The sequence below is a fragment of the Hydra vulgaris genome, chromosome 08, assembly GCF_038396675.1.
Source record: "Hydra vulgaris chromosome 08, alternate assembly HydraT2T_AEP".
Taxonomy (NCBI): domain Eukaryota; kingdom Metazoa; phylum Cnidaria; class Hydrozoa; order Anthoathecata; family Hydridae; genus Hydra; species Hydra vulgaris.
The window spans coordinates 67099805-67122500 of NC_088927.1; the positions used below are offsets into that span (position 1 = coordinate 67099805).

General features: G+C 25.8%; 1 protein-coding gene across 1 annotated transcript in view; it reads right to left on the reverse strand.

Moving 5' to 3' along the window:
• Positions 1 to 12061: 12061 nt before the first annotated feature.
• LOC136083556 (uncharacterized) overlaps positions 12062 to 22696 on the reverse strand; it is a 13458-nt gene continuing 2823 nt past the window's right edge. Inside the window, exons 4-17 of the mRNA XM_065802959.1 lie at positions 21547 to 21609; positions 19079 to 19114; positions 18612 to 18740; positions 18425 to 18521; positions 17960 to 17990; positions 17699 to 17782; positions 15772 to 15849; positions 15590 to 15667; positions 15408 to 15485; positions 15060 to 15119; positions 14879 to 14956; positions 14717 to 14779; positions 12512 to 14618; positions 12062 to 12280 (exon numbers count right to left, since the gene is read on the reverse strand). Coding sequence (XP_065659031.1) covers positions 12062 to 12280; positions 12512 to 14618; positions 14717 to 14779; positions 14879 to 14956; positions 15060 to 15119; positions 15408 to 15485; positions 15590 to 15667; positions 15772 to 15849; positions 17699 to 17782; positions 17960 to 17990; positions 18425 to 18521; positions 18612 to 18740; positions 19079 to 19114; positions 21547 to 21609 — 3201 coding nt within the window. The remainder of the gene's footprint in view (positions 12281 to 12511; positions 14619 to 14716; positions 14780 to 14878; positions 14957 to 15059; positions 15120 to 15407; positions 15486 to 15589; positions 15668 to 15771; positions 15850 to 17698; positions 17783 to 17959; positions 17991 to 18424; positions 18522 to 18611; positions 18741 to 19078; positions 19115 to 21546; positions 21610 to 22696) is intronic.

The following is a 22696-nucleotide window of genomic DNA, read 5'->3' on the forward strand; positions in this document are numbered from 1 at the left end:
GCTCTTGGGCATTGAAAACATTCCACCTAAAATCTTACCGCCGAATTCGATAGACCTTAATCCCTTAGATTATAATTTTTGGAATGAAGTGGAGGATCGTTTGAAATCGAAATCTTTTAGTAACAAAATTGAGCTTGTTAAAAAAAAAAAGAAGTTGTTAAAGAAACACCCTTGAAAAATATCCAAGATTCGATTGGTAGTTTCCGGTCTCGAGTTTTTGCTATTGAACAAAATCAAGGTGGCTTAATTTAAAATAAACATTTTTAACATTAAAGAGTTTTCTTTCTTTATTAAATCAATATATAAAATGAACAGATAATTTTTTTAGTATCTACTTATAAATTGATATGAAATTTGTCTCATTCTTTACGCCCCACCCGTTATAAATAGAAGTGTCTTAGTTAAGAAAGAGCTGAAGGTGCTATAAGTCCCCGGGTGCCGCGTTAGGGGCCCAAAATGAATTTTAAAACTAATTATTTAATTTTATTTAACTAATATATGGTAATAAATATTGCGGTTAGCAAAATCTTGATAAATAAAAGGTTTTTTGAAAATGTTAAAAGTCAACTTATTTTTTGTCACATTTTGCACTTTGTTTTTTTCGGAAATATTGCGGACAGTATGCAGAGCACGTGTATCAATGCAAAAAATTTGTGGGGGATGCCATAACTGACAGTCCAGTTTCTAAAGTAAAAAATCTGAAATATTTTTATTTGTTTGAACAACAACAAGAAATGGAAACGTTTGTTATGATATTAGCAGGTAAAATAAATCAATAACTTTTAAACTTTAGTATTATAACTTTATGTCAACTATATGCAGTTTTACTAATATTGTATAGTAAATTTGTAATAGTAAATTATTTAGATTTTTTTCGACATAAGTTTTGATTGGAAATATAAAGCAATATAAACCTATTGAAACCGCAAGGAAAGAGAATAAAATAATAATAATAATAATGAAATAATAAACTCATGGAGTCGAAAGAATGTGCCATGAAACAAAAATTTTAAAATATTCTCAAGGCTGTCCCGAAGAGATCATAAAGGAAGGAGGTGGTGAAGTATCTGTTTCTTGCCGGATTTTTTCCTGGGGGATTTTTTCTCGAAGGGATTTTTTCGTCGGGGATTTTTTCGGGCTGATTATTTTCATGGGGATTTTTTCCAGGGAGATTTTTTCCTAGAACCTAAATTTTCTTGGGGGTTATGGGGTTAGACTCCCTCTTTAGCCCTCAGGGCCTTGGGACGGCTCTGAAAATGCATTAGTTATTGATTTATGTAATATCTTAAGTACTTATAAAAAGGTTACTAATGTTTAGGAAGACTACATTTTTTGATGCTATATAGACTATATTTTTATATTGCAGTTATTAAAATCATTCGAAAAACCACTCCATACACTAGGAATTTTTATTGACTAATCAAAAGTTATAATACGGTCGATTGCCATATTTTAATTTATAAACTCAAATACTACGGAATAAAAAGTAGAAACTGTTTAAAAGTTATCTATATAATGGAAAACAATTCGTACCATTTTGCAATGATTACCAAACCACTTTTCTTAATATAACCTGTGGAGTCTCACAAGGTTCAATTCTTAGCCACTTCTTTTTTAATTTATGTAAATGACTTAAATAAATCCTTTAAATTAACGAGCATTATGTATGCAAATGATACAAACTTATTCCTTTCTAATTATGATATCACTGAACTTTTTAAAACAGTGCACGAAGAACTCAGACATAAAACTAATTCGTTCAAGTGTAATAACCTTAAATACTAATAAAACAAAATAGTTTTTATTCCGTTCGATTACAAAAAAAGCAACTTCTACCATCAAAATTACCTCAAATCTTAATCGATCAAAAGGAAATAAAAAGAGATTTTGTTATAAAATCCTTAGGTGTTTATCTTGATGAAAATATTACTTGGAATTATTATATTGACTATACTAACACAAAAATTTCTAAAAACATAAAGATCTTATATAAATCACGAATATACCTCAATAAGAATTACTTAATCCAACTTTATTATTTATTTATACATAGTTAGTCTTATATTGCTTGGGGAAGTACAGAAAAAAGTAAGCTGCAACGTCTTTATCTAAGTCAAAAACGCGCAATCCGTATAATCAAATTTGTAAATTGCTTCTCTCATTCGAAGCATTATTTTATTGAAATGAGAATTTTAAATATATACAAGATAAATGCATTTAATATTTTATGTTTTGTATATATATGAATACATAATTTATCCCTAGCCGTTTTCAAAGATCTTTTTACTTTTAAACCAATCAGTAAATATATTATAAGAAATAATTACTTTTTAAATGAATCTTTTTGTGAAATAAACTTTGATCAATTTTGTAAGAAAAAGTTGCATAAGTTTAGCATGTTAATAGGTTATTGTTTTTTGCATTTATTTTTGCTGATTATCATAATTTATTCTTTCCTCCTTAAAAATATAAAAGAACAGTTCATTAAAAACATCGAAAATTGCGTTATTTGCAACACAACCAATCATCTCATCTTAGGAAACCAGTTTCCAATTATGATCATCATTTAATGAAACTCAAAAAAACTCAAAATAACATTAAAAAAATTACAAAATAAAAAAAATAAAAAATTATATCTTTAATGACTATACTAAAGTAAAAAGTTTTTCCAAGTATTATCATAACTTAAATAGCATGACAACAGCTTATGTATTATCTCATATAATACATGGAATTAGCAGTAGATAAGCATAAAGTATTGAGGGTATAATAAATTTTTGATGATTTTGTTTCGTTCTGACGCAATTAATAAATATTAAGTAATTATAACGGGGATGGTAAATTTTTTAAACAATAAAACAATGAAAGATTATTAACTACACGTTTAAGAAATTAAAATAAATAACACTGCCGAACTTGTATGAATATACTTAACCAAAAAAATTAGTAGACTACCCGTTAAAGAGTTTATACGATCTTTTATATTTATCTTATGCAACCTTCCCTTGTTACCTCTCAAGCACTACACCTCTGGAATAAAAATGTTTTACCGAATTTTAATTTTGAAAAACCAATTATTTTTGCCATTTTAAAAATAAACTAAAAACCTTTATTCTTTCATTAGATAATATATTATATATATATATATATATATATATATATATATATATATATATATATATATATATATATATATATATATATATATATATATATATATATATATATATATATATATATATATATATATATATATATAGAGAGAGAGAGAGAGAGAGAGAGAGAGAGAGTTAAAAATATATTTTAGTCTACTTTTTTTCTGTTTAAATACATGTCTAAGTTAATAGAAGTTTATTCCTACTTATTTTAATTGATGTTCTTGTACTTTGAACTTTTTAATTTATATGTTGGTTTATGCCGGTATAAAGTTCTAATGAGAAGATCTTCTTGATCTTCTCATCAGAACTTTATACCGATCTTCTTCTTATCTTATCCTCGTTATATGCTTATTTAAAGTTCTGACAGCAAGATTCTTGCAATTTTCTTTCAGATACTTTGGTTATATTTGTTTTATTATTTATCATTGTAAGTTTATATTACGATTTTTATTATTGGTTATATAAAGTTGTACAACGACCAACAAATGTTAATAAAAAAAAAAAAAAATCTCAAAATACTAATACATGCAAAACAACAGTTTTATTCGTTTTGAGGTTGTCGTATTATCCAGAAATCTTTTTGTTATATTTATTATTAAAAATTTGATTCAGTTAAAGGTGGGTGTACATTAAAAAAGTGAAAAAAAAAATTTATAAAAAATTCGTTATTTAACCAATAAAATCATCGCAGGTTTTGGGATTTTAGTTGATATAAATACAAAAAAAATGCTTCACATATCAAAAGTATTTTAGAATGCATCGTTATAAATATATATATATATATCTTTTTCCTATTATAAAAAAAAATAAAACGCCTTTTTTTTTTCGTTTTATACTAGGGAACATGTTAAATCGTGAAAAAAAACACAAAAACTTTAGTCAACTCTAATAAGCAAATTGTACTCTGCAACGACTTCTTGTTTATTAGTTTAGTATAATGCCTTTATTGACGAAATTCACTTTTTGTTTTACGCTGCTGCCAAACTCAGGAACGTCCTAAAGAGGTCTTAAAGTGGAGGAAGGAGGAGGGTTGAGGTATGTGGTTTTGCCGAGTAAGACGCGTAAAACTTTTTTTGTCGCTAAGATCTAAAAAAAAAACGATCTTCAAAATACAAATTTTAAATCTTTTATGAACTTTAGTCTGTTAGAAAACGTAATATCGCTATTGAAAAGTCCTCATTTGTGCGAAGATAATGTTTATTTAATGTTCGATTCAAAAAATGATGGTTTAAGTATCGGATTTAAATTATGTTATAACAGTTGTTATTGTAAAACTTTTTTTTATCAGTTACTTTAAAAAAAAAAATTAGTTGAACAATAAGAGCTTAGTAAAGGCAAATGAGGTGGAAAAAACCATTTGACATTAACACACGTGTTATTGTAGCTTTGGCTTTGTGTAAAACGGGTAAAGGATTATCGTTATTAGAATATTTTGTAGAATAATGAATTATGAATAATGAAACTACCTCCGAACAAAAAAAGCTACAATAAACCGTTACATAAACTTAAGGATGTTTATCAATATTTAGTTGACCAAAGCATGATAAATGCTTCTGATGAATCAATCCCACGCAGATAAAACATCAAAAGACATTATGTGTAGCTTGGATGACTCATGGCAAAACGTGGTTTCTATTTAAATAACGGAGTTTCTGCAATTTAGTTGAAAGTGGTAAATTTATTGGCTTTTAAATAGAAATAAAAACATGTAAATTTTGTTTAATATGGAAGTTAAATAAATAAACCTATTCAGTTAAATATAAAAAATTCCTGTCATCGCATTACCAAAAGTGTAAAACTACTCATATTAGGTCGCCATCTACTATGGAAAAAGTGATGCTTGTAAACTTTTTATTATTGCGAAAAGATAAAAAGTTAAAGGTATATCTCACATCTTGGTGATGGAGAGTTGTTTTTGCTAAACTTTAATGACATAATGTAGAAATTAAAAGATTTTTGTATTAATCTGTTGAATGCAAAACATTTGCTACAAAGATGCTGCACCGATTGTGTCAATTGCAATTTTTTCATTATTGCCAACCAATGTCATATTCCATTAATAGAAAATCCTGGCCGGAGCAAGAAGAAGACAAGTTGTCTTATCACCGAGCTCTGTTATATTAGTGCTCTAAAACGTGTTTAAAATTTACATACGTAATAAATAATAAACAAAACAAGATAAATACATACTATTTCAGCAATAAAATAATTTTTTGCTAACAATATTCAGCGAAATGATTTAAAAAATAAAAAAGTGCAAACAAGAGAAAATCATGAAAGTTATCAATACAAAAAAAAATCATTTTGTATAAAAATGCATAACATATAAACAAGAGTTATGTTTTATTAAAAATAATGCAATAAAAATAAGAATTTGGGCTGATTAACAAATATCAACAAAAACATAAACGTGAACGAAGATTTGATAACGAAGAAACGATATACATAAAAATGTATATCGTTTTTTACTAATTGTTTGTAAAGCATTAGTAACAAAAGCTAAAGAAAATGCAAAAGTTTAACTGATTATTTTAAGTGATTTAATTCAAACCTTTTTAAATTGTCGAAAAAGATTTAAAAATAGTTATTTGAAATCTTATATATCAAAGTCCATGTTTAGTAAATGGCGTTTTAAATTCGCCTTAAAATTTGCAACTTAAAACGAAGTTTTAAATTGCACTTTGGCCATTATTATAAAATAATATTGGCATTTGGCCAATATTATAAAATAATATTGGTTATATATATATAAAAATGGGAACATTATCATTGCCTCAGAAGCCCTCGGATCGTGGGGGTTTTAGCCTCCGCGGTTTTATAGCAATTAAGTTTTTTTTTAATTTTATTTCTTTTTATTTCTTATAATTGTTTCCAGCTTTTGCGGGTTTTTTTCTCCAAATGTTCAAGGTTTGAAATTTCATAGATAATTGAATCAGTTTTTTTTAAAAGGGTGGATTTGCTCAGTTTTTTTTAAAAGGGTGGATTTTTCTTGACGAAATCCGCCCTTGAGGAAATTTTTTGATGAAAACTTTTTAAATACGTATTTCTTGAAAAATACCAAAGGATGTTATAGATGATGAAAATACTTTGGTTTCATTTTATTTTATCTTCGGTCCTTATTTGTATTCCATTATTGACAATGAATTAAATACTCTTAATATTTATATATATATATAATCTTTATTAATGGTTATAAAACTATGTTTGAATTTCATAAACAATTTTTCGTAATCTGCGAAAGATTATAATATTCAATTTTACTTTGATGTCTAGGAAAATATTTTGATGTCATTGAAATGAAGGTTTAAACAACTAACATTTAAAATATGAAGGGGAAGCAACACACAAAAGAAGTTTATTATCTAGTGTGGTAATCCCATACAAGCTGGTAATAATAAACCCCGCAACAAGCTCAACACTTCGCGACGTTAGAATTATCTTGTTCCTCTTTTTTGAGGTTTAAAAAATAAAATCTTTAGGAGATGGCATATAAAAACATTTTTTAATTTTTCTCCGCAACTTTTTTACTTTTAACTTAAGTTTCAATACATTGAAAAAAAAAATTATTCAAAAAGTGTAGTTAGAACAAGATAATTTAAACGTTGCAACTTGTACAACCTTTTTTGGGCTACGATACATGTTTATAGGGATATTTGGGTCCAAGAACTTTATTTTTGGTCTCCATTTTATGTTTGGAGTGGTCATGACCACTCCAAACTTAAAATGGAACCCAAACGTAATTTTAAAGGTTATTAAGATGGTCATAGCCCAATGTAAATTAAAAGGTTATTAGGATGGTCATTGGATGTCTCGATGGTTTTTCAATTAGATGGTACATTTTGTATGTTTAAATAAAGGTAATTGAGATCAGGGAATTCAAACCAGCGCATATTTGGTCTCTGGAAGTTTACATAACCGTACAGATGGTCATTTAAGGAAGTTCAGGGGTGATTCTGGGATATCCCAATAATTTTTCAATTAGCTGGAATAGCCGTTTGTCTAAATATAGGTATTTGAGGTTGGGAAGTTTAAATTTGAGCATATTTGTTCTCCAGGAGTAGTTATAGTTGCACAGGTAGGTATGGTCATAGTTTGTCAAGACGGTACTTTGTTTATTTTATGTACTTAATTTCTTTTATATTGTGAATATTAACATTTAACTTTTAATAAATTTAAACCTTATTAGCATAATTTTGGATATATGTATATATATAAATAATTTTTATTTATATATAAGAAAGTTGTTTTAATGCAAAAAAATAATATTAGGGTGAATTAAATGACTATTTTTTCACAAAGAATATGTTTTTTCAATTTTTGGGCGTTGTTTAAATAAACAAAACTCATTTGATTTATTTAAAATACAATTTACTTGACGAAAGCGACATCTAGAAAATTGTATTTAAAATTGGTCAAATGTGTTTTTAGAAAAGTTAATTTGACGATATTAACTTTTCGTTGAGTTAAAAGCGAGAAAACTATATTATCAGGTAGTTTTTATTTTAAAAATCCTTTTTTCTCGTAAACGAATTAATTTCTCTTTATTAAACTCTTCTTTTTACATAAAAAAAACTTTTTGCATACATAAATGGAAATAATCAATCTTATCTTGCATAAATCATCTTTTTACAAATGTTCATAAAGAATATTCCGTAACTTTCCACAACAACTTTAAAAGTGCTATGGGGTAGTCCAAAATTTGTTACGCAATTTTCGATCGTTTTAGACCAAGTCACCCTCTGATTCTTCACAAAAACAATACCCTTTCCCCCTCTCCCGAAAGCGTGACGTAATTTCTAGTTTTTTATGAATTTATGGACTATTTACTATTTAAAAATGATTTTAACAAAATTGAAAGTTTTAAAAATCTAAAACCGTTCTTTATGCATCTACTTCAGTTTTTTAAAGCAAAACCTACGATTGGATATAATTTATAATAAAAAGCCTAGCACCTACTGCGCTCAGCTGAGCTTAGAAAAGTTGGTTGTAAACTTTTATCTATACATGAGAGTGTAATTAAATATATATATATATATATATGCGGCCTAGTATTTTTCTGTTTATTTTTTTATTTTTAATTTTGGTTGTTCACCTCCCCAAGGCCGAGAAGACCACTACAGATGAGGAGGCTACTTATTAGTTGTTATAACCCTTTCTCAACTCTATAACTCCGAAACACGAACCTTGACGAACAAGGCCGCTGCGCGGAGAAACAAGTTGAGCGCGGTACTACCAGGGAGGTGGTGGGGATCGAACTTGCAACCTCTCGCCTATGAAGCGAGCGCTTTACCACTTCACTACTACCGCATTTTTTTGCTTGTGTTAAGGTTTGTTTTAAAGAGTTTAATTTAAAAACACCTTAAAAAAAAGCAAACATGAAAAAATAAATTTTCATACTTTTTCTTCTTATTTCAATATATGATGTCGAAGGAATAATATATACTGTTAACAAATTAAAATGTTATAAAATTGTCTTACTGGCATCATATTGCCTTTTTATATGACTTTTTTATTTTCATCGATATTTAAAAGACAAAATTTTTGCCATTTTAGTTGAAAAATTTGTATACTAAGCTCAAAAATCATAATAGGGAAAAATTTTCCCTACTATGATTTTTGAGCTCAGCAATCCTGTTAACAATATTTCGACACAATTTAAAGTACCACTTAAACATATATTTAAGGCATTTAAGGGAATTGTTTATTAAAATTTTCTTTCAAGATACTCAGTGTCGGGTACTGCAAAAAATGGCCGATTCCGGGTACCCGGAATCGGCCATTTTTTAGAATAGCCTAATTACCGGGTCTCCGGGTCCAAACCAAGTACCCGGCACATCTCAAGGGAAAATATTATATCAGTTGTAGACTGCAAGGTGTCTCTAGATTACATTTACAAAAACAAGTTACTCTAATATAGAAGTTAGTTTAGAGGGGTTTTGCTTGTCTTTGACCCACTGTCAAAAATCGCTTTCAGAATTATGATTACATTGTACAGTTATAAAGATAAAATTATTATATATATAATAAAGATTTATTTATAAAATAAAAACATTCAAATTTATATAAAACTTACTTGATCTGTATGTTATAAAATCTGTGAGAGCTTAACTTTGGTTCCTAATACATCTCAAGTCTTAGCTTATAATTCATAAGTTCAAAACCAGGTTTTGAGGTTTGACTTATAAAACCATTTCTAAGATCAAGATTTTACATTCATTGATTCTGTTACACTTTTTACCTTAAAAACAAATGGTTAAACAACTTTAAATTACAAAAATCTGTAAACTATTTTTAATAAACTACGTAAAATTATAACGAACAATAAAGTAATTTGGGAAAACTATGTTTTTGATTTAACGATCATCCCCTTTTCAACAACACAAGATTTATTTTTGTAATTATATCTTTTTTACAATTTTTATTAAAAAAAAAAGATTATAAGGAAGAATATGTAAACCTAATTTTGGTTGACTCTAGGAAACTATGAAAACATTATTTATTTTTTTATTGTCTGACGTTATAGAATTTTGGACACAATTAATCAAAACTAAAACTAAGGCCATCGAAAAAAAAAATGTTCCAATTTAATGGATACAAAATTGATTTTTTTAATAAAATCCTATAGAATCTTTTATTTAAGTAAAAATATTTGCTAATAGTATATAAACTTATCCTTATAAAATTCCTTTAAATATAAAGCAATATTTCTAGTGGTTACATATACCCTTGTTATTTAGTTGACTTGAATAAGGAGGATATATAACCCCAAGAAATATTGTATTATATTTAAAAGATGTTTATAAGGATAAGTTTATATACTATAAACAGATGTTTTAATTTAACTATATAAAAATTTATAAAGTTTTAAAAATAGAGTTATTTAAAAATTTATTTTAAAAAATATTTTCCTCTTAATTTTGCTTTCAGTTAAGGTAGTCGTCTAGTAAAAAAAATAAAAAATACAATTTGTTGGAAAGTTTATTTTATTTTTCAGCATAAAGAAGTTATATTTGCATTATATTAAAAAAAAAAAAAAAATTATTTACGTTCTTTAATGCTGAACCAGCAAAAAATGCTTAAAACATCACTTTCTTAAAACAAAGAGTTCTATTTATCTATACCTTCGTTTTGCATGTTTGGTTTCCATGCAGGATATACATAAAATTAGTATGTGAACCAGTAAAAACTTATAATTATGCTTAGATCCATAATGTTAGCTCTAAGTATTTTGGAAAATTAATAAAGGGGTAAAATTCAACAAAAACCATCCCGTAACTCCTAAAATACTCCAAGAATTAAATAAATTCTGGTTCACAAACTAACTTATATACAGATGAACAAACCCTGAAAATTTCATTCAAAAATAATTCATGGAAGCTGAGATATGCTTGTTTTAAGTCTGAAATATCACAAACAGAAAAAAGTAACAAAATAAAAATAAAAAAATTAAAATGATTATTTAGAATAATTATCTCCTCCTTCCTGGTGTTTTTCTTTATCAATAAACCCTTTTAGACTTTAAGTTTCTTCATTCTTAAGAAAGTTTATATTATCAAGTTTGGTTAATAATTTTGGCCCAAAACAACCAAAAAACATTGTTGCTAAGGACGTTGCTAAGGGAGCAAACTAATACATGTCATTACAAGAAAGTAAATTTTGGAAAAATCTAATTAAAAAACATGTCTAAAAGTATATATTTTCTGAAAGAGCAAAAATTTCTTTTTTAAACTACACCAATAACAAAAATTTGATTTTTTACATACTTTTATTAGACGACCACTTTAAGTTGATTTAATTTTTTTTCAAACTTTTTTTTATTTTTCTGAATGATAAGTGAAAAAGCTTAAAAAACAAATATGTCACAAAAATTATACCTAAACTTATGTGTATAGAAATTGTTTTGGATATCCGGAAAAAATTAAAGTTGAAAAAAATATCCGGAATTCCGGAAATATCTGGAGAAGGATAATCCCTGATATTGAAAAAATATATTATAAAGTATAAAATATAAAATGTAAAATATTATTAACTAAAACAACCGTTTTTTAAAAATTTCTCAAACCTTAGTTAATGCATTTTAGATCTTGTTTAGACTGTTTTAAATATGCGACTTGTATTGTATGCTGGATCAACATTACCTGAAATTTTAGATATAAACCATTTGTATTGATTAATTTCTAAAATTTCAGGATAAAGTTGGTAGTTGATCGAATACGGAATTGTCAGTTTTCTTGACTGAAAAAAGTTAAATATAGTTATAAATTAGTTAGAGTTTAATTTAGAGTTGAATATAGTTATAAATTAACAATAATTTAGTAAACTAATATAGGTTAACTAGTAAGTAGTACATACTTTTATACAACTTATATACATTTTCATAACTAAGCAATAATCTTTAGTACATAATTGAATATATTATATAAAACAACAATACCTTCTTACCTATACTATTACACAGACATCTTTCTAATGTTTTACATGCTTAAAAAATTGTTAAGAGACGTCTAACATTACTTCCATATTATTAGGTATTATTCCGTTTTAATGTATTTATCAAACTATTAAAAAATTATCTATCAATAACAAAAAATGAATAAGCGATCAAAAACTAATTAAATTTTAAATGACTATTTAGACAAAATTTAAATCTAAAATATTTAAACTTCTCATCAAATATTTCACTGCTTTTGTTTCACTAATTTTACTAGTAAAGACACTACAAAAAACTTCAAAAAATTATATAAAATTAAAAATAATTTTTACTTTCTTGTTCAAACTAATAGTCAAAAATTTATGACTCAGGCAAAACTATTTACAAACTAAATTTTTTTCTATGAAAATCGCTAATATATAATCTACTTATACTAAACTTTTTATATTGGTTTTGTGAGACTAATTACTAATCATTCTCCTTTTTTTCTTGCTCTTTCATAATTGATTCTAGTTCTCAACTGCGTGAAGCTATATCTATCTAACAAACTAGAATCACTCAAAACACTCTTTAGCCTTGCTAATGATAACGATCCACTTTCAATTAAGGGTGCACCATGATTACGAAGTGCATTTAGATCACTCGAACTCCATAGGTATATCTTTTCACTCTCATGGCTTTTTTTGAATCTCTGGTACACAAAAATTATTTGTTAAAATAAAAATACTTTTAAAAAAATACAAATAAGTTTTTTGAGTAGTAAGCAAATAAAAAAGCTAAAAGAAAAATAGTTAAAAATAATTAATTAGGTTAAATACTTAATTAAGTTTTAAATATCTAAATTAAGTAGTTAACTAACTTTTTAACTAATATTTTCTAATAATACTACTATATAAGCATTTGTATGAAAAAAAATCTTTACCTTTTTATCAGGGGAACCATATCTGTCAATGCTTCGTAGCTTGTCATATACTTGGCGCGGGGAAGCATTTATGGACGAAAAGTTTTGATCAAAGTTAGATTTAATTCTTGACAAAATTGGACTTTCGTTGTTTTCAATATAGCTATGAAGGACAGCAACTTCGTTTGAATTCCAAGACTTTTTTGGTGTATATTCCTTTAAATCTGGTTTTATACATTTTTTAGGTGTTGCAGCCAAACTATCAGTTTCGAAATTTGATTTTTTATTGGGATAAAAATGATCTCTGAGTACTTTACCACCAACAGTAGCAGATTTTTCTTTTTGCTTCAAATAATAATGTTTTTCTGCTGTTTGATCACTATGCAGCATATTGTGAGCAACCTCTTTGGTAAAACTGCTATTGCTTTCTCTTACAATTGTTGAGGCAGTGCGTCGAATAAGATTTGCGCAAAGTTTGCGTTTTTGATTTTTGTTGTATATGCCTGATTTTCGCCACAGGCTATCAATTCTATTACTTATGTCCCCAGATGTCATTGCTTTACCCGACCATGATAAGAATACATTTTCTTGATTGTGGTTAGCATTTTTATTTCTTACATAATTAATGTAAGTACTTAAAAGTTCATACTCATAATTAAGCATAGTTACCTTTGCTGCTCCATAATTCTCAACAGTTTTATGATCCCATACATTTACTTCCCACATTTCATTGTTTAATTTTTTAGACTTTTCATATTCCTTCATTTTCATATTTGCAATGACACCTGAACGATGTGCATTTCCAAACTCCAAAATTACAAATAAATGATCTCTCATAGAACAATGCATTGTTTGACTAATAGTCATATAAGGATTTTGGAGGACTTCTTTAAAAAATTCAATTGCTTTTTTTCCAATAATGCTGTTATTATACTTTTCAATATCCTCAGGTGAAACTAATAATTCATAATCTTCAGCCCTCTTTTGTTGCTTATGAAGGCGTTCCGAAGACAAATAACTTTTTCTCCAATCTTCTACCTTGCGAAGGGTAACGTTAAATTCTTCCCTATTAACCCCAACACTCACATTTTCTGAATATAAAAATTTGCAAAAATCAATAAATGAATATAGATATTTCCGTATACTACCTGGTAGAATTTTGCGCTCAAAGCAATATTTTCCAAGATAATTATTTCTGATGTAAACTTTTGGTTCTTTGAAAATGGACGCAAGAGATGAAGTTTCTCCAGTTCCAATTATTACTCGCCTTACATCCTGAACCACTTTAACAATTGATCTTGGTTTACGTCCTCGATCTGGACCAGTAAGGTAACTATAAAAAAGTTCTAGTATATTTTCAATAGATTTTGAACAATATTTTATTTCATTCAATTCATTTTCATCAGGAATGTATTCTGAATCACTGCTAGAATAGTGAATTCGTTCAACATCACTAAACTCATTTTCACTATCTTCAACCAAAATATCTAAAACGTTTTTTTGAATAAATTCTTCTGTAGATGATTTATTTGAGTTTATGATTAATGGCTCAAGAATTTGACAGGCAGCAACATTTTCTGTATTAATATTGACTCCATAATCATTTTGTGGAGTTGGAAGTATTCCAACAGTAGGCGAAAAAGAATCTAATTGACATGATGGTTCAAGCTCAGGAGTAACTAAATTTAAAATGGAACTCTCAGTAGATTCTGAATTTGAGATGGATTTTTTTTTTGATTTTTGACATTTTTTATTATTACTTTCAACTCCAAAATCTTTTTTTGGAGATGTAAGCATACCAACAGGAATCAAGGAAGAATCAAAATGACGTGCCTGTTTCAACAGACAGTAATACTCTTCCCCAGGTTTTAAACTATGTAGTTTTCCTCGCAAATGTTCACCAACATTTTTAGTGACAATATAGCAACCTGGAATTGGACAGATTTTTGTGTAGTGCGACTTCCTTTTACCAGGTTTTTCATCTGAAATTTGTCTTTTTCTTAAATTAAATTGACCTAATATGGCTTTAGAGCTTGCAGTTGAATAGTTATGCTCATCTCTAGCATGCTCCGGCAGCTTATAAGTCATTATTCCACAAAGAGGGCACTTCTTCTTATAGTGAGTAAAACTAAACAGAAAAATTAATACAAGTTATTATTAATTTTTAATTATAAAAGAATATAAAAATTAAAAAAAAGAATAATATATTGCAAAAAAAAATGTTACGCTTTCAGATTCTTCTTTTCAGACACTTTTTTCGGACTATTTTTTTCAGAAACAACTTCATCACTAACACATATACTTTGATTATATCATAAACAAATAAATATTTTTAATTAAAAAAGATAAAAACCAAAAAAGAATATTATTTTGCATTATATAACTTACGACTTCAGATTCTTCATTTCAAACACAATATCAGTGTTTTTTTCAGAAACACTGTTCTTATCAGGAAAATCTTGATCACTAATACATATATTTTGATCACATTACCAATTAATTATCAATTTTTAATTATAAAAGATTATAAAATTTAAACAAAAATAATATATTGCTAAAAATAACTTACGATTCAAGATTCTTCATTTTTAATACAATTTTGCTGTTCTTTTCAGAAACAACTTCACCACTAACACATAATTTGAACATATCATGTACCAAGTAATTTTTTGACTTTAATTATCAAAGATTATAAAAATTAATGAAGAATATTATTTTGCAAAAAATAACTTAGGATTTAAGATTCCTAATTTTAAACACAATATCACTGTTCTTTTCAAAAACACTGTTCTGTTTAGAAACAACTTCATCATTAACACATACTTTGATCATATCATGTACCAAGTAATTATAAACTTTTAATTGTCATAGATTTTAAAAACAAATGAAGAATAATATTTTATATAAAATAACTTACGATTCAAGATTCTTCATTTCAAACACAAATTCACTGTTAATTTCAGAAACACTGTTCTTTTCAGGAAAATTTTGATCACTAATAAATGAATTTTGATCATATCATGTACCAAGTAATTAGCAACTTTTAATTATTAAAAAATTTAAAATTTAAACAAGAATAATAAATTGCAGGAAACTTACGATTCAAGATTCTTCATTTCAAACACAAATTCACTGTTAATTTCAGAAACACTGTTCTTTTCAGGAAAATTTTGATTACTAATACATGAATTTTGATCATATCATGTACCAAGTAATTAGCAACTTTTAATTATTAAAAAATTTAAAATTTAAACAAGAATAATAAATTGCAGAAAACTTACGATTCAAGATTCTTCATTTCAAACACAAATTCACTGTTAATTTCAGAAACACCATTCTTTTCAGGAAAAACTTGATTACTAATTCATATGAATTGGTAAATGTTAAAAGGGCATTAAAAATGTTAAAACAAAAAAAAAACTGCATTTTCCACCATAGAAAATTTTGGTTTAATGGTTTAATAATTTTTTTTGGTAAAAAAACATTATCGTCCTCAAAAAAAAAATTTACTACTAATGCAGTTTTTTTTTAGTTTCCCCAAAGTTTACATTGTTGGAGTTGCACCCTTTTAACATTCATTGATTCATATATTTTGATGATATCATGTACCAATTAATTATCAATTTTTAATTATCAAATATTATAAAAATTAATCAAGAATAATATTCTGTTCAGAAACAACTTGATCGCTAACACATGTTTTGATCATACAAGATGTTTTCTTGAACCATTACACTTTATTTCATTAGGGTCAAGATTTACATGCAGATGTAATATATTTAAGTTTTGCAATAGCTGTCAATTCAGTACATTGTATATATAAAATTTCTAATAAATTGTTATAGTGTTTATAAAAAAGAGAAACAAAGTGTGGTTATGAAAAATGTTTGATGGTGAAAAGAAATATACAGTGACATTCTGCAGATATCTATTAATGGTACCTTAATTTAGTCATTTTTTAATATAGTCATAATTTTTTACCTGGATTCAAAATACAAAACAGCAGAATTCTTATGATGTTATTAACTATTAGATATTAAGACTATTCAAATAATATGAGATTTTTAAAACACTTTCCACATTTTTTATTTAAATATCAATATGGAAAAGTTAAAGCAAATTTTTACAACCAGATGCCTTTCCTGATGCTGACATAAACCAGGTTGTACTGGATTACGTTATCAACAGCACAGTGACCTAACATAATAAATTTGAATCAGGTCAGGTTATACGTAATTGGAGATTATAAATCTAAATGGAGATTGTAAATAGGGATTGCCTTAATACCGGTTCTCCTGCAAATAGGTAACTTTTGTTTCAGGAAATTACAAAAATATACCCATAATTTACCTTTTTTTGTACAGATTGCCTCAGTTATTATTTACAATATTTGTAGGTTATTCTATTATATAAAAAACATGAAATATTGCAATAGAGTTTTAAATTAAATATACTTGAAATATAATATTTGAAAGTTGAATAAGGTAGGAACAGAATACTTTATTTTAGTTTTGAGTAAGGTGGGCATCAATGTTATCTTGTCAATAACATTGCATGTAGTAACATTGCAAAGTTAATATTATTAACTTTGTTTGTTAGATAAGTAAGCATTGAATCACATATAATGTCTTACATTATAAGGCATTATATATGATGTTGTTAACAAGTGGATGGGTACTGCAGAATTTGTCTGACTCCATTAATATGACAAATAGTCTAAAAATAAATAGAGTTAAACTGAGTGGAATACTGTAAGATAATGATACTATGAAATGGGATACTGTAATTGAGTTTTGAATAAGTTAGGGATTAAATACTGTGACTGGCTGCTAAATAAACATGAAATTTAATTTAGTTAATGGAACTAAGTGGATATTTTTTCCAGTTGAATAATAAATTAAGTCATCAACAAAACTTACTCAATTTTTATTTACATAATTATTGGTAAATAAAAAGTTGGTAAAGTTACAATCCATATTTGTAAACATTGGATGGTAATGTTCCTAGTAATAGATTCACAATAAAACTCATTAGTTTTGTATAAAATAGTGTGATGTTAGTAAAAGCATCCTGTTGTGACAAACAACCTCTCTAATACCATATTTGCCAAACTTGATATATAAACTATGTTGAATTATAAGGTTTATTTTACTGATTTTGATAATGTAAATATATTACTATCAATATGACTAAATTAAAAAAACTTACATGTTAAAATCAACGTAATCATTTTTGAGAATATCTTCATCTATCAAGATTTCACTTATAAGATTTGAACCACATAAGTCTGGTCTTTTTGATTTAAAAAAAAATTAACAAACAGTAATGCATTTAAACAATATTTATTGTAAACATATATATTACTTAGATTGATGAAAAGCACTCAACTAATTCCCAATTCAAATACTTTAATAATTATTAAATCAAAAACATAAACACATTAACTTAATTTTTTATTAAAACAAATACCCTTCCAAGAGATTTGATTTACTTTCAAAACCTTAAAATAAAATACATTTATATAGTAATATTTCAAAAATAATATTTGTACTTAAATTAGTAGACTATTTTAGTAAGGCTAAATAAGAAAATTAGTAATTTAGGATTTTAAATTTTTTTAAATCCAAGAAATAAACTTATTTTCTAGGAAAATAAGTAAATAAGAAAAAGCTTTTTCATAGATTTTTGTTCTTCAAAAGGTTTAATTGTATTAAGATAAAAAGATCAGGTAATAAAGCTCAGATTTATGCCTCCATCATCTTTGTAATGAAGATGGATATTTAAATCATGTAAAAATAACTTTGTTTTGAATTTAAAATAAAAAACCGAGCCTAAAACTAATACTAAAGAAAAATGGTTAAACAATTTTAAAAGAGTTTCAGATATTTTAATAAAAAAATGTAAGTATAAATAAAAATTTACAAAATATGTTACCAAATTTATTTTCAGATAAACAACCAAAACTTTCAAAAAAATCACAGATTTTTTCAGGAGAATTAAAATTCTTAGGTAAAGTTGAACTATGAGCAGGCTAATGATAATAGAGAAAATTTGCATATTCATACTTGGATTTTATTTTCAATTCAAGTTTTTAATATCAAATAATAATATTTAAGCACACCTTATGTAAAGAAGATTTATTGAATTTGGGCACAGCAACACAAACTTTTTTAAATGCCTTCTTTTCATCATTTTCAGGCACAAGATTCTCGTCCTCAAACAATGATTGCCTTGATTCTGTTTTGAAAAACTATTAAAATAAAAAAATAAAAATTAAGCTCTTAAAAAAAAAACATTTTTAAAGATTTAAGGAATTCATTTTAAAACCCTTCAAAAATAAAAAATAAAAAAGCATTTGATGCTTGATAAATCTTTGAACAACCATAAATCCTTTGAAGCAAATAGTTCCTTTTTACTCGCAATCAAGTGTAAAGAGTTGTTATGGATAAAATAAAATTTGAGAAACAAAATTTATCATTAGATAAATTATTAATTGTAACTTTTTATTGCCATTATAACTACTATTAAAAACAACACCTAAAAAGCTAAAATAACAGAAAAAATAATGTAAAAAAATTTGTTACTTACTGAAGATACTGACAACGGTTCTAATTTTTCCACTTTCTAAAAAAATTAACAAAGAATTTTATCCTATGCACAGAAAAAATTATATATATATATATATATATATATATATATATATATATATATATATATATATATATATATATATATATATATCTAATATATACATATATATATAATATATACATATATATATAATATATACATATATATATATATATAATATATACATATATATATAATATATACATATATATATATAATATATATATATATATATATATATATATATATATATATATATATATATATATATATATATATATATATATAATATATATATATATTAGGGTGTCCCAATCGCCCCCTAAAAAAGATCTGATAAAACTTTTTAAAACTTACTGGTCTACCATGGGTTTACTATGGGTTGGGGTTAAATACATTTGATCAAATATAAATACAAATTTAAATACAGTAATCCTAGATTTTTAAATACCAATTCAAGTATAATGAATTTTTCAAAAGACTGATAAAATGGTCTATAAAAAAATTAAAATAAAAACAAGTTTTCTAACAAATATCCCTTAAAAACAAGTTTTAATTTTTTTTATTTTTTTGTTTTAAAAATGAAAAAACAAAAACAATCAACCACGACTTTTCCAAAATAAAAACCAGTTAATCTAGTTTATGAAATTTCAATTAAATACAAATGTTTAAGAAATTTTTTAATTAAATACAATACAAATAAAAATATGCCAAATCAGCCAATTTTTACCATATACAAATATAAATTAAAATACAAATACATATTTGACCCTAACCTTTAAATTCAGTTAAATTCATATGCTTTTAATAGAAACTTTTTTCAAAAACTTTTAATGTTTGATTTGCTATAAGTGCAAACTTGATTTAAACATTAACTTGTAGCTCATCACTAACTTTTTATAATTTTTTATGGATTAAAAGTAAAGTAGCTCAATAAAAAGTTTTACTCTTTTTCATTTAAGTCTGTATTTCTCAAACCTCAAACCTTTGATTTGAAAACTGCTCTTGTCAAACCTTTCTGCAAAATTTTTTGCACTTTCTTGCAAAATTTTTAATAATATATAAAGCATACAATATTACTTTCCTTTTGAATTTGTGATTTATATTTTTCTTGGAGAACAAGGCCTATTTGTGGCTTATTTATATTGTGTTCTTTAATCTTTTAATTTCTTAGCAGCAAATTCATTAACTTTTTAGTATTAAAAAAATAAATCTAAACTAATTTCTATTTCTTTCTTAATTAATGAACCAATAAGAGAACCCTATGATTGGTTTGAACCTAGTCATTCTTGCAGAAATCTACTTACTGGAAAAATGATTTATTTGTATTGAGACTTCACTCAAATCTCATAGATCACCATTTGAAAATTTAGTTTAGTTTATGTGCTTTAAATAATGTGGTAGATAAAGCTATTTATTCCAAATGCTTTCTAAACTTCAAGATATGCAAAAGTTTGAGATATCAAGTAGTCAAAACATAGAGAGTCAACTGTATTTACCTTTGTTTCTAGATTTATGTCTAACCTAAGATCAGTCTATAATCCTTTAGAAATCAATAAATAAAATAAATGTAATTAAAAATAAATGAAAATGTAACATGAAGATGGATAAGGCTGCCTTTTTTTATATACATCTTCACTACTTCAAAGAAGGTGCAACCACTATTGAAAGAACCAGGATAAAAGTTAAAGTGCAAGATACCAATCAACACAAGATTTAAAAGATTTCGAATTAAACAAATCAGGAATACAACAAAAATAGAATGAATTACAAAGCACTAATGTAGAAAAAAGCTTGCCAAATAAGACTTTTTAGAGCAGTTAGGAACAATCACAGTAAATGGATGAGACTTAACTGAATTAGGAGTAACAAGAGTATAAATTTCAGCAGGTGGCAACCACGTTAGTATTTGTAAGAGAGACAGAGCACAAACCTTTCAAAGATGGAACAATGGTTAAAGGTGGGCTGCAAGAGCAGGTCCAACTAACAATAAAATGCATTTTTGTATTTTGTCTGAAAAAGAAAGAGTATTGTTGGAAAATATATACCAGTTATGGCAACAGTATTTCATACAAGGAAAGTTAAAAGATTTATTAAGATAGAATTGACTAAAGAGTGAAAATGGCTTTATCAGAATAAAAAAAAAAAATTTCATAATTAAAATAACTATAAGAATAATATATAATTTAATTGCACATAATGAATTTCGAAAACATCACTAAAAGAATAGCTACAATATTGTTTCGAAGTTATTTTAGTTTTAAAACTTTCTGTAAAAATCTTTAATATGGGACGTAAAATTATAACTGTAAAATTTAAATACTGCAATTTCATTAGAGTAGAACATTACTGGTCAATGGTATTTTAGTAATGCATTTTAATAATATTCAGTTTCCCTAACATAACTTCAAAAAATAATAAAATACCTCAGTTGGATGCTTAAGAAAAAACTTTATTTCATCAATTGTAAATGGCTGAGCATATGCTTTCTTAAAAAAAAAACATATATAAACTTAATCTAAACCTTTTTAACTGACTTGTCAAAAAATAATAAAATAATATATTTATAAATTATTTTAGTGTTATTCTACAAATAGAGTGCTCAATGTTCTTATAGAACAGAGTAATAATAAATTAGCTGAATCATGTATCTAATGTTTTCTTTGAAAAGCTTCTTTTTTTTCTGTAGGTTCATCAGAAAAAATGTCTAAATATCAAAAAATTCAAGCTATACCAAAAATACTTTGCAGAAAGCTGGGAGATAGTTGTTAACTGTTTGCAATGCAATTGTTTGCAAAACAAAATTAAAATTATTACCTATTTCAGGCATTGACAGGAAGCAAGAAGTTTAGCTCTTACTCTTGCTCACATTTCTCTAAACTGGTTTACGGAGCAATTTTAGTCTCTGGCAAAAAGTCTAAATTGGTTACAAATATAAACCACTTTTTTTTTACTCTCCACTTTTAGATATTTATTAGAAAAATAAAAATTCTACATCATATAAAGTGGACAAAGATTGAGTTTAAGATTTTTTTTGCTTACAAAATGTGATTGTTAATTTTTTTGCATAACAGTCACTAATTTTTATTGTATTTTAACTATACAAATGATTTTAACTATAATAATGGCTAACAACTTGTCGATTTTATAATTTAAGTTATTCTATAATAAAATATTCATTTTGTTTTGGTATGTCAGAATTTTAGTAATTTAAATAAAAATAAATATTACATAATAAAAGTATTAAGTTATAATAGAATCAGTAAAAAAAATAATTCTATCAAATAAGTAAAATTGTTAATGTATATTTGGATAGTTTGTGTGAAAGCCCAAATAAAACACCTAAGGTAATTTTTAAAATGAAATATTTTGTAAAGTTTCAGGTGTTTAATATCTTATATTATCAATAGAGACATTAAAGTCAAACTTTTTATCAAATAAATAAAGTTGTTAATGAAAAATTGGATAGCTAGTCTGAAAACCCAAAAAAAATGCTAAAGATTAATATTTAAAACCAAATATTTCATAAACTTTAGGGGCATAGTAAACAATGCTTGTTATACATATATATTTGTT